The sequence below is a fragment of the Poecilia reticulata genome, chromosome 18 (genome assembly GCF_904066995.2).
Source record: "Poecilia reticulata chromosome 18, P_reticulata-male-v2, whole genome shotgun sequence".
NCBI classification, from domain to species: domain Eukaryota; kingdom Metazoa; phylum Chordata; class Actinopteri; order Cyprinodontiformes; family Poeciliidae; genus Poecilia; species Poecilia reticulata.
This window is the reverse complement of record NC_088847.1, coordinates 6,599,496-6,613,076: the sequence shown is the minus strand read 5'-3', so window position 1 is coordinate 6,613,076 and position 13,581 is coordinate 6,599,496. Positions and strand designations below refer to the sequence as shown.

At 39.6% G+C, this 13,581-nt stretch overlaps 1 protein-coding gene across 1 annotated transcript; it reads right to left on the bottom strand.

Moving 5' to 3' along the window:
• Positions 1–113: 113 nt before the first annotated feature.
• Positions 114–4,532, bottom strand: LOC103480302 (kelch-like protein 33). The gene is made up of 4 exons (XM_008435184.3): positions 2,834–4,532; positions 1,433–2,372; positions 1,171–1,338; positions 114–996 (listed from the first exon to the last, which is right to left on the bottom strand). Exons 1-4 carry the CDS (start codon positions 4,272–4,274, stop codon positions 474–476), a joined length of 3,072 nt encoding a protein of 1,023 aa, XP_008433406.2. The 5' UTR covers positions 4,275–4,532; the 3' UTR covers positions 114–473.
• Between the last annotated feature and the right edge of the window lie 9,049 nt (positions 4,533–13,581).

Sequence of the window (13,581 nt, the reverse complement as noted above, 5' to 3'; positions counted from 1 at the left end):
GACTTTGAAGAATTTATTTTAGCAAAACACTCAAATGTCTGCACCTATATATCGTGGTGTTTGGACACATTTATCTTAAGGCAGCGCAGAATAAACTTTGATGCACTGTTAAAAATACATTTATTTAATAACCTATTCATTACAATATACAGGGACCACAACGTCTATAGTCAGTTTGAAAACTTTACAAGTTTCCGCAGTAGTGTATAATTGTGGTATTATTGGATGCACATAATAGTCAACTTTATCTGAAGAAATGGAAGCTACGGTCAATAAAACTGACAAATTTGTGTAGTTCGAGATGATTTATTTAGATTTTAGGATCATCACTAGAACACTTCAATACTTGAACGTTGAGTTTCTCCTTACAAAAATTCTGTTTCAGGTACCAGAAACCAAAAGCCCAACACACTGTAAAAAATGATTTGTTCCTGAAAGATTATGTCTGAAATCTCTGATATGCTGACAACATTTTACATACGTAAATGTTGTGGCAAACGCAGCACACATGCTCGTATTTCATTGTTGGGCCCTGGCATTTGTCCCATGTTCTCCCATTTCTGCGTGGTGTTGTCATAGCGATGGACCATATTAGTGTCACTGAAGTCCTCCTGGCTGTATCCACCCAACAAATAAAACTTCCCCTCCAAAACTGAACTCCCTGCCCCGACGTGTGGCACTTGCAGAGACGTAAACGCGGTCCAGGAGTTGGCGGCTGGACTGTACATTTCACAGGCAAGCTGGTCAATAACAGTCATGTTATCATTTGTGGTGATTCCTCCTGCTACATACAGGTGTTCTCCCAGGGTCTCCATGCTGTGATGAGCTCGAGGTTTGCTCATGCTTGTCAGGAAGGTGCTTCCTGTCTCCGGGTGATACAGGAACATAGATGCAACACACAACTGGTCAGTGTTTTGTCCTCCTGAGATAAAGATCTGCCCTTTGAAAACCTTTGCTACGTGCCCACCCAACGGTAGATCCAAAGGGCAGGCAAATCTGAAAGAGAAGAGACTGATGAAAGCAAAGGACTAGCCCCATTCATGAAATTTAAACTGCTAAAGATGTTTCTACCAACAAATCCATGTGTTGATGTGGTCAAAGACATAAAGTAGATAAAAGAATGCTGTGGAACTATGCACATGGCAGTAAACATTTTTCTTTCTAGATTACCTCCAGGAGTTTGTAGTGGGGCAGTAACATTCAACAGTATCCATATGATCAGGTTCACAGTATCCACCAACAGCGTATAATCGTCCATCCAGTACAACCACTGAGAAAGAGGATCTCTTCTCTTGCATCTCACACAGGGACTCCCAGCTGTTTTGAAGTGGGTCGTACCTACAAGTGGAGTGCAGCAATAAATATAGATGTTAAAATTGTAATACATAACATATTAATTTATTCCTGTCTTTGTCATACTGCCTTCCCTCACCTATAAACGGAGTTAAAGATGTCACCCTGGCCGTAATATTTTTTGCCTCCAAGAATGTACAGTTGTCCATTGAGCACAGCAACTTCATGACTGAACCTTGGTGAAGCTGGCATTTCTCCCAATCTTCTCCACTCAATTGCCTTGTTTGTCCCTATTAGGGTTCTTACAGAATTTCCAAACCAAACATCTCTGCTGACGCTGCGGCTGCACAGGTCTTCAGAAATCTGGTCGCCCCCAATCAAGACAAGACTCTCTTTGGGCAGATAGATACGGCATTGGCTCTTTTGCGGAGTCCCATTGCAGCAGAAGTCTTCAGATATGTTTTTATATACCTCTGTCAAGATGTGATCGCACCAAATGTTCTGTGATTGGACCTCTTTGAATTCCTTAAATGTCATCAGAGAAAACTGTACCGTTTTCATTAACTCATCAGTAAGTCTAATCCTTCGACTGGGCTTTGCTTGAATCCATGATAGCACAGCATTAAACACAACAAGCTCAGATGAAACGCAGAGTGAGTTACTATTCAGGTACTTCAGGAGCTGTTTGGCTGGCAGGTCCTTGAACTTGGAGGTGCAGGCCACCTCTTGGAACTTCCGAAGGACAAAATCATCTGCAGCTTCAAGAAGGTGTGCCATTTCATAGGCTTCAGCAAAAGATACCACGTCAAGGCAGGTGTGGGCATTTATTTCTTGCTGAAGGAAGGTAAAGCACAAGGACAGGGCAGGTTGATACTGGAGCTGAAGAGAAAAGCCAGCGATCTCAAAGACACCCGTCCAGTTGAGGGGAAGAGCCCCGTTGTAGGAGCTGCCAATCAGAACTTCTAGATCCGAGGCCAACAGGAATGGAAGACTCACATGAGACTGAAGGGACTCTTTCATACCCAACGTAAACATCCCACGGAAGTAGTCGCTACTGACAGCCAGGATAACTCTGTGAACTGGAGAGAAGAAGGTGATGAGTATTAAATATGAATGTTAACTCTGTTGGTGTTGTTCAGGCTTACACTAGTTTCTAAAAGCAGACTCAGTTGGTTAATGAATGTAAAATTGTTGGAACAACTGTATATGCCAACAACTCAAGTTTATTGATCTCAGAAATTATAGTTGTTAATTTATTCATTGTGCAACTGTAGACCTTAGTGCAATTTAGCTTACTTTTGTAGGGTAAAGAAATGTTTTAGTCAGGCAGCACAAATAGATAAAATAATAGTCCTCAGAGGATGATGATCTCTAGCCTCATAGGTTGGATATTCCTCTAGTTCACCATGGCTGAATTAACTAAAAGAGGCAATGGCAGGTTGAGGGGGGTACAATATAACCCTTTTGAAAGAAGCATATTGAGCACAGTCACATCTATATCTGTAGAACAGTAGTCTATGAAGACTGACTGAGTACTTACCAAGAACTGATCCACCAATTGCTTCCAACCAGACATCACAACCAACTCTGTGCCTCCACAACTGTTTGATAGACTCCAGATTGATGCTCATTTGTTCTGCAGCAGAAAGTTTTACCCTTTTGTCTTTGCAAAGTAATGTGGGTTTCTCTTCGTACAGGTGACACAGGGCCAAAACTCGAGGGGAGCCCATTGCTCGAGCAGCAACTTGTATCTGATCAACGTTTTGCACATTCAAACATGATATGAGTCCAGTGTACGCAAACTCCACAACTGCCTCTAATCCGACATAATCCACTTCTGGACCAAGAGACACTGACCACCCACAGCCTCCAGAACTAGCATAAGCAGGTTTACCTTCAGTCACTCTGATGTTTTCTGCTTTTCTCTCATTCAGTTTTATCCAGATGAGTGAGCTGACAGTGGCCAGGACTGTGGAGTGGACACATATGCTCCTGCCATCCTTTGTGTTCAGTGTAAGGTCAGTGAGAATAAAAGAGTCCCTGAACTCTTTCAAGGCAAGGAAAACGGTTGTAGGATAATCATCTTTATAGTACATCTTTACAAAACCTTCCTCTTCCTTCTCGTCCTCATCAAGTGGATCTTCGGATATCTCACCATTTGCATCATCTTGGAGATTTCCAACCTCATATTCAGTCTCTTCTCGAGCTTTCCAAGATTCTGTCATTTTGCTACATGTCAATGCCTTGCTTCCATCTTTGCTGCTCTCCGGAGTTTTTTCTCGATTAATATTCCTGTGAGATCTCTGTGAGTTGTTGTTAGAATAGTTTAGTTCATCTTGATCCTGCTTCTCAGTATTATGATAATCTTCACTGAAAACTGATTGTGATGAATCTAAAACTGTGCCATCATGTTCACATTTCACATCTTGTTTGCCGTTTTCTTCATTTTGCTGAAAACGCTGAAGCTGAGTTCCGTTTTTCTGTTTTCTGAGGTCACGGGTGTCATTTTGCTCTCGCTTCAGATGCGTGATCTCCTCACTTTCATCACCATGCTCTCCGTCCACCATCCTCTCCTTCTCCTCTGGCTTCTTTACCCTCTCTTCTCTCAAGTCATCAATTATGTGACTCTCATCTTCTTTCCTTACCTGTTTCTCTTCGTCTTCATCTACCTCCTCACACTCCATAACCTCCCACTCTGTTTTATCTTTTTTATCTGTATCATCTTTTGTATTTGCTTCAGCAATCTCCTCATCTTCCTTTATTTTCGAGTGATCATTTTTATCTTCCTTCTCTTTTTCAGGTTCCCCTACTTCCCTGCTCTCTTCTTCTTCATTTACCTTCATACAGCTGCTGGCATCCTTACCGTCCTCCTCCACCTCATCCTCCTTTTCCTCAACTCTCACTTCAGCCGTAGCCTGGTGGCATATCCTCCCCCTCCACTGTTTTCTCCTGCTCTCTTCCACTTCTCTGTTCCATTCCATCGACACTTTCTGAAAGCACGGATTAGCTTTGTTCTGTCTCCCTGTACTCTCTTCTAATAACTTTAATTAGCTGATGCTTTTAGGCCTCTGGATGCTCTAGGACTGTGGATCTCTTACTGTTTGAAGTTTTTGAGGAAAAGCTCTGACACAGGTGCAGGTCATGGATGTCCAAGTTATAGCCCACAAGATGTTGCTTTGCTTCTCATCCCCTAAGCAGCAGTGTTATATGTTTGCTCCAATCCCACCCCTCTCTCTCCAGCTGCATGGAAATATTCAAGGAGCACAAGTCCCCACAGTTCCTCTTATAACCAAGGTGCCACATATATAGAGTGTAACATAAGTAGGTAAAATTCTCAGCTGGTTGTCTGTTGTCACGTTCAGGCTAAACAGTTTTGAAAGCAGTTCATGCACAAGTTCTTTTGGACATATGTTTTATAGCTACTCTTCATGTATTTCATCATTGCATTCCCAAATGGAATCCACATTCCAACCTGTGACTGTCCTTACCAAGTGCCAGGCCTTCAGTTCACCCTATGTAGCTCAATTCAAAGTAAGACACAATGGGCTGATTCGTCCACTCTAGTCTTGGCAAGTATCTTTACTCTTGCGCCATGAAAATACCCAGAGGGTCAACAGAGGCGTCACGTTTCTCCTTCATGCCCAAGCATTGTGGAATTTGGGTCACAGATCTCGAGGCACAACTGAACGAAGGAGGCCAAAAGGACAAAGAAAAACACACACAGCACCTGCTGCTCATTCACTTTGACGTTGACTGTGAGTCGAAACGGGTGGGCGACACTGTAAACTAGACTTGTTTGATGGCCTCAGATCTTGAAAGTACTGTTCCCCGTCTTTGAAGTGGACAAAAATACAGGACGGATTCCCCCTGGTCATTATTTATGGAGTGAAAATAGTCTCAAAATATCTGTGTGTGTGTAAAAAGATTTGTGCATGCGTAAAAGGATTTGTGTGTGTGTAAAAATATCTGTTCATGTGTAATACTGGATTTGTAAACTTTAAAAATAAAATAAACCTTCTCCTAGGCCTATAAATGTTGAAAAAGTACACACAAATCACTGGTACACACACACAAAACCGCATTTACACACAGATCAGGTTACGAGTGTACAAGTATTTTTGAGACTCATTTCACGCTTCAGGGAAGCTCCCAGATTTGTCTGTAGATGATGCGTTTACATGTTAGTAAAAGCTGGGTCATCTGAGTTTTGCTGTGAGTCTAGTGTTTTTATCCTCTGACGTTTCTCACTGTGCTTGTGCCGAAGTGGCAAATATGTTAGTTTGGTGGAAAACGGAATATCTCAGCACTTCCTTATAATATCCTAAAATTATTTCTAGACATATTGTGCATTTTTGAGCGGTACAGGAGACCAAGTGATCTGGAAAACGACCACTGGGTGGCGGAATGGTTCGCTGGCCAGAAAAATAGCCAGGCAAACCCATAAGCAAGATGGTCTGTCCTTTGGCCCTCAGGGGGCAGTACCGCCCCCGTTGAGAAATGCTCCACTATGCAGAACTTCTGAGTGTTCCCAAGAGCGGCATTGTTTGTTAATTAATCAGAAAATAAGTCGGAATAATTAATAATCAGACTTATTATTGTTTGGAACCACTTCCAGAATTTAGGATGCTGAAGTGACTAAACCTTCATCAATGCAGACAGAACATCTGCATAGTGCAGCATGAGATTAAAGAACATTATTATTATTTTATCTACAATATTCCAGTACTAGCAATTGCCAAAATTATTTTATAGTGGGACATTCTGTATGAATGTTATCTTTAAAGTCGAGTTATTCGTCTTCAGTATATTTTCATGTGTCATGTATGCCTTAACTACTCGTATGGTTACAGGTTGATTTTTCTTTAAAAAGATGACACATAAGTCTTTGCTGGCTAATATGCTAATGTTAGCATGGGTTCATGAGTACAATATTAGCTAAAACCGCCACGCCTTTTACTTGAGAGCTTTAATGTTTTTGTCCATTGTTGTGGAAAAAATCTATTACCAAGCACTGTTCAGGTAAAATCACTCAATCAGGTTTATTTATGAATTGTGCACAATACAGAGTAGGACAATCAATCATGAAGCAATTCTGGATGGAAAGCTCTGCCAGGGACAGACAACATGAGTCTGATATAAAAGGACATTTCTACAATTTTTATGGTGAGAAGTGAAAAATTATTCCATACATTTTAAGACATTACATATTCATTCAGTCATTGAAACATTATTCTGTATGATGAAACAAAATTATATACGCAGAATACGAAAAACCCACTGGCATTCGTCCATTCATCCCTTTATCGTTTCACCTCTGTTACGTAGGAAAATTTACCCTTCAACCTCTCCTTGCCAGGGAGACGGCCATCGATATGTTTTGTCGATATGTTTTTTCATCTTTCACAAAACTTTAAAAGGAGAAATTTGAAATAATGTATTTGGTAGTAAAGTACCAGCGGAATACCAAACCATTTTCTAAGTAATATTTGAAATTGCTTAAATAAGAAATTATTTTAATTTCAAATTCTTCCCTGCAAAATAAGTGCATGCATTTCAATCCTTAGACATTCCATCCATCCATCCATCCATCCATCCATCCATCCATCCATCCATCCATCCATCCATCCATCCATCCATCCATTTTCTTTACACCCTTGTCCCTTAGTGGGTTCGGGAGGGTTGCTGGTGCCCATCTCCAGCTAACGTTCCGGGCGAGAGGCGGGGTCACCCTGGACAGGTCGCCAGTCTGTCACAGCCTTAGACATCCCTAACACGATAATTATGAATAATTTCATTTTACGTTGCTTATGTTAATAAAAATGTAGGTTTTACACAAATTTAAAATCCTAAATGTAAATGTAAATCTAAATCCTAAATATAAATTTAAATCCTAAATGTAAGTTAGGTGATATTAAGTCATCCTCCTGTGAAAATCTAATTAAATTTTATATAATCTCATCCTCTTTGATTTTAATATAACTCACGTTATAATCAACAAGTAAAATTTTAATGTTGCCCCATCTCATTCTATTATCGACACTTCAAATGAAAACAAAACAGTTTCAAAGTGATCTTCATCCTCTTTGATTCTAAATAAACCCAAGTTATAAACAACCAGGCAACGTCAGATTTCATCGTCTTTGGTCAAAATTAAACATATGAAAGACCAAGTAATTTCTGAAGTTGATTTTCTCTTTTAAATGCATATTTAAGGATAACAGGACAGTGTAAATCTTCACTGTTCGGTCACTCGCCAGTGGACCAGCAATAGTTCTTTGAGTGGAGAGCCTTTCAGAAACATCTGAACTAGCTGTTGCTCTGGACATTGTCCTCTTTGGTGTCAAAAGTTGAAGTTCTTGATACTTGGTAGAGTGAAGTTTTGCTGCTCACTCTGTTGCTGTGTCAGATTTAAAGTCGTAATCTAGATGGACATTACAGACAGGTCGTCCTTCACAGTGGTTGATGTGGATTCATGTTGTTCCTTCCTTCTCGCCCCTCTCCCCCAATCGGTCTCGGCGTTGCTGCATTCAAATCCTCCCCCGTCTCTCTCCTCCGGCTTCCTGTCAGTCCAACTGGTTCTGGTGTTGGATCTATGGGTTGTCCAGAAATGTCCATGTTGTCCACAGATGAAACAAGCGTCAACAGTTCAGAGTCTTCTTCTCTCACAGCTCTGAAGCATGTTTAGCTTTTCTTCCTCTGCGCTCATACTGGATAGCAGACCAGCCGAGGTTGTTAAAGCTCAGTTTCAAACAGTTTTCAGCCCAATTGCCCAACAGGAGACTGACAGTTGTCCCCTGGAGGTTATGGAGGTCTTCTTTGTATCCTTGATCCTCCAGATCTTCTCGATCATCTGCCTGCGCCTGCTTACCAGCAAGTTTCTGGAGGTCCATATGGTGGCTAGGGTGAGCCACATCGCCGTGAATTTTTTATTTTTTTTGCTATTTTCCGGTGGCTCACCCTGTGCAGCACTAGCTGCGTGTCGAGGACCTCCCTTGCTGGCAAGTATGGGAATTGCAAGGAGCCGGCCTTTGCCCACAGGTCCACAGCAGCGCTGCACTCCCACAAAAGCTGCCTCACCGATTCCGGGTCGGTGGCAGATGTTGTGGGAGTGCATGACGGCTCTGACCAGGAGGATCCCATGAGCCACCATCCTGGAGTCTGTTTGGAAGGACGTGATGGCTTGCGTTGATGATTTGACTGAGGGGGTTCAGACCTATGCAGAACAGCAGTGGGGGCAGAGAGTTTCCTGGAAAGAATTATGATTCTTTCCAGAGTTTTTTTTTTTCTCTGCCCCATTTGATTGACACTTGTGCAAGTGGTTTGCAGTTGCAGGTTTTTTAAAATTATTTTCCTTCTTTATTATATATATATATTTGCAAACTGCAAGCCACTTGCACAATTGGTTTGCAGTTGCAGTTTTTTTAAATTTATTTTATTTATTTTTTTATATATACTGCAAACCACTTGCACAATTGGTTTCCAGTTGCAGTTTTTTTTTTCTTTATATATATAATGCAAATTGCAAACCACTTGCACAAGTGTCCACTGCTGTTCTGCATCTGAACCCCCTCAGCCAAGCCATCAACAAGACTGGCTACGAATACCGACTCAAGAATGGGGCCACCATTAATGTTACCCTAACCCTCCTCTACAGGGATGACATCAAGCTGTACGCCAAGAGCGAGTGAGACATCGACTCACTTATACACACTGCCAGGATCTGGAAAAGGCCTGAAGGTGAAGACCACAGTACCATACCATTTTTATTTATGAAGCACTTTATACACCAATAAATTGATTAAAAGCGGAAGAAAACTGACCAGCAGTAGAAGGCTTAAGAACATGACAAAACCGAGCTGCAGCATGTGCTTTAGCTTTAGCACAGGACAGCGTTATCTCAAATAAAACAGGCATATAGTCTGAAAATAATGAGTCACCAATCACTAAATTAAAAACTGGTAGACCGTAAGATAAAACAAGATCTAGACTTTGACCATGCTCATGGGTAGCACCATAAGTGAACTAGGACAACAGATATTAATATTAAAATCACCAACAATGAGAACTCGGTCATACCTTGGCATGATATCAGCCATGAAATCAGAAAAGTCATTAATAAAGTTTTTGTTGTACTTTGGTGGCCGATAGACCGCTGCAGACAGCACAGTGTGAGAGTTGCCGAGTTCAGATAGGCTAATCTCAAAGCTAATCACATAGTAGTGGTTTTACTGCTTACAAGTAAAACAACTTTTAAAAACAGTCACTATTCCTCCACCGAACCCCGACATCCTTGGAGCATTAAAATAGCCGCAGTTCCGCGGTTCAGGTTCTTTAACAATGCTGGAGTCACCCAAACCACTTGTCCATTATTCTGTTATAAATAAAACATCCAATCAATGAAAGGAAAAATAATCCCTAATGACCAAAGTTTTATTTGTCAGCAACCTGGCATTTATCAAACTGATCCTGGCAGAAATCGGCGGGTCTACATCATCAGCTGGCGTCTGGTACTTCCGGCAAAGAGGCTGCTAGGATTCACCCTGCGTCTTCAGGGCCGAGGGGCCCTCGTGGCAGTCACCCCCAAACTGAAGCAGTGGCTAAAACAGGATCCCAGGAACAGCATCAGGATCTCAGTCCAGAAATGTGCAGTTCTAGGCACAGCCAAGATACTGCAGCTCCCAGGCTTCTGGTAGAGAACCCGAGCTCAGAGGATGAAAGACTCCACCTGTGGAAGGGTGAAAAGGGATTATATATATATATATATATATATATATATATATATATATATATATATATATATATATATATATATATATATATATATATACACATACACTTGAGTATCTTCAAGGGGGTTTGATTTTAACTAGTGTTTTATCTTGCAGTAAACTACATTATTTTTTTCTTATGTGCACAACTATCAAACGTTTCCCAAATACAATGTGACCCCAAGACTGAAACTATGAGTTTCTGTAACAGTATATGTTGAGTAACTGAGGGAAAGAATATAAACATACAATATTTAGGGCTTTCTAACAAGCACCATGATGAGCAGAAGTGCTCACATTCCATAACTGTTTCTAGCATTTGCAATGCTGCAGCCACAAATTCCAAGATATTTTACAACAAAGATGATTACTACAGATCAACAAAAAAACTGCTACATAACTGTAAAGTGTAAGGAAAATAATTTGCAAACTGTAGCCTATACTTGTTATCACAAAACATTAGGCAATATCAAGAACAGTTGTTATAACTACAACATTTCTGAAGAAATTTAAACGGGACCTGCCTAACTGTGGCCGTCGGTTGGAACCCAGCATTCTGATGCTAAAAATTAGCCTCAAGGCTAAAGTAAGCTACAATGTACTCAATAGCATGTCAAGAGTCACAAATTTGTAGAGTAACATGGATTTACTCCATTCAGTATGTTAAAATTAATGTACAAGCTGAAATTAGCCTAAATGGTAATGTTAGCCTAAATGCAGCCAGTGGCATGTGGGCTATAACTAGCATGTTGACTTCCTCCACTCAGTGTGCTAAACATGGTTAATAAATAAACAAAATAATTTTAGGAAAAAGGTTAATGTGAGCAGTAATTACATTAGCAATGTTTGTGATAATGTTTTGTGCACTGCTTTCTGATTTTTACTATTGCAAAAATAAAAATTAACTGTTTACTTCGTGGCACTTGGTTACCAGTAAACAGACTAATCTCTTAGCAACATATATTAGCAACAAAAATTGTTATTGCTCAAAAAACATAAAATTTCTTCTGCTGTTTTGAAATGGTGCTTATTTTACATTAACACGAATTGTGCAGTTATTGAATTTTGCAGAAAAGTTTTGTTTTTGTCATTAGTGGTAAATATATTACAAAACACACATTCAACACAAAAGTAAAAATCTCGATTCATATGTCGTGGCAGTTCGTTACCATGAAAAACCTGCTTATCTCTTAACACCAAATTCATAATAAGTAATATTGTTTATAAAACATAAGCTCTTTCAAAATACTGCTTATCTGCTTAGACACAAGAAATTTACAGTTGGTAAATTTTGCAAAAGTGAAAATCAGATGTTTACTTTGTGGAACTTTGTGGAACTTGGTTACCAGAAAGCGCGATCATCTCTTAGCAACAGATTAGGTTAGCGACAAAAATTCTTATGTTCAAAAAATATAAGATTTCTTCAGCTCTTTTGAGATACCACTTATTTTATACTTGTTAAGAATTGTGCAGTTGGTGAATTTTGAAGAAAAGTTCATTCTTTTGTCATTAGTGGTAAATAAATAAAATAAACATTCAACACAAAAGTAAAAATCTCAATTTATACTTCGTGGCAGTTCGTTAGCAGTAGAAAACGCTTATCTCTTAAAGCCAAATTAATAAGTTTTATAGTTTATAAAACATAAGCTCTTTCGAAATAATGCTTACCTGATTAGATACAAGACAGTTACCGTTGGCAAATTTTGCAAAAGTAAAAATCTGATGTTTACTTCGTGGCTCTTGGTTACCAGTAAACACACCCATCTCTTAGCAACAGGTTAGCAACAAATATTGTTATTGTTCAAAAAACATAAGATTTCTTCTGCTCTTTTGGAATACTATTTTTCTTACACTATTTAACAAGAACTGTGCAGTTGCTGAATTTTGCAGAAAAGTGTTGTTTTTTTTGTTTGTTATTAGTTGGAAATATATTGTAAACAGACATTCAATACAAAAGTAAAAATCTGATTCATACTTTGTTGCAGTTCGTTACAAGTAGAAATCGCTCTCATCTCTTAACACCAAAATAATTATAGGTGTAGAGTAATAGGTGCCTTACATGCATTGCATGGAAGCATTGAAAAACAACATAAACATTGGTGTTTATGCTATGACAGAGATGGACTTTGTTTATTACAGGTTACTTCAGAAAGTGCTTGATTTCACTCGATTTTATTTTGGGGTACCTGAATAGTAATGCTGTACTCAAATGCACCCCAGATTTTTAAATTAAAAGATAAATAAGTAAAATGATAAGATTATTTGGATTCCCCAATAAAATATCAGGTTGCAGTGATTTGATCTACCAATTAAACTATAATAAATAACCAATAAGTGAAACATGACAAACTATGGCTCAGTTCAAAAGGTGTAAATAACAGTATTTTGTTGACCACTCCACTGCAGTGATGGAGAAAGACTTTATAACTGCAGATTACATCAATAGACAGGACAAATTCAGGGTTTTAGGGATAATCCCTACTCACTTACACTTGGTGGATAACTGAACACTGCTCCATGTTGCTTTTTCCTCTTTAGAGAGGCCAGCAGCACACCTTGTGTGTATTTACATTACTATTTGTTTGACATTCGATTAGATTCAGATGACTGCCTATAACATTGAATCTATGCTATAAATAATTAAGGCAGTTCAAAAGAAGAACTCAACTACTGTTGTTAAAGATAACATTGATATTATGTTGTTTGCTAACTAAAGAATGTAAAAAAAAATTGAAATGTTATACCTTAAAATCAGTTTGTTGAAAAAAAAAATCTAGTTTTGTGCCAATATATATAAAAAATTTGTCCAACTTTATTTCTGGGCTGTGGGTCCTTTTAAAGCCTTTGACAACCTCTGCAACAGGCCTTTGATAGCGTCCACACACAGAGTGAGCCTCTAATCAAATCCTGCTGAAATTCTCCAAAGTTGAAGCGCTGTGTGTGGGCGAAATGGAAGTGAAGCTGGTGGGCAATATCTCGCTTCACAAAACGAACTCCTACCTGAATCCACTGCAGCTCTGTCACTCTCCCAGCCATTCACACGGAACGCGAAACTCCTGAACAACAGGCGGGCAAATGAGTCAGGTGGTTCTCAGAAACGCACAAACAAACCAAAACATCCATGCAATAAAGTACGGTCCACATTTATTATCATTATGAGTTGGATGTGAGTAGGGCACAAAGATTTTTTTAGCTATATTCCTATAGGACAGTAGATGAGCAGATGTTGCGGTAATCACTTTATCACCGGCGTCTAAACTGAGAGTTAAACTCTGGGTATAATCTACTTATGAAAAGTCTGTTTTCTCTAAGCAGTTCTGATTGTTACCATAACAACAGCATGTAGCAAGAGAAGATCTAACCTCGTTATGGGACCCCTCCTCCGCAAGCCTTACCCTTAGGCCGTCTGATCAAGAGCAGCAGCAGAGCCCAGGCAAAGATTCTCTCTTCTCTGAAAAGTCCAAGTGCAAGAACACATTTTATTCTCACTGTGTGCCTCATTTGTGAGTTTGATGAAACA

Coding starts and splice junctions, on each gene's coding strand:
- LOC103480302 (XM_008435184.3), bottom strand. CDS start 4,274: ATGGAATGGAACAGAGAAGTGGAAGAGAGCAGGAGAAAACAGTGGAGG. Junction 2,373..2,833: donor AATTGGTGGATCAGTTCTTG/GTAAGTACTCAG, acceptor TCTTCTCTCCAG/TTCACAGAGTTATCCTGGCT. Junction 997..1,170: donor CCCACTACAAACTCCTGGAG/GTAATCTAGAAA, acceptor CTTCTCTTTCAG/ATTTGCCTGCCCTTTGGATC.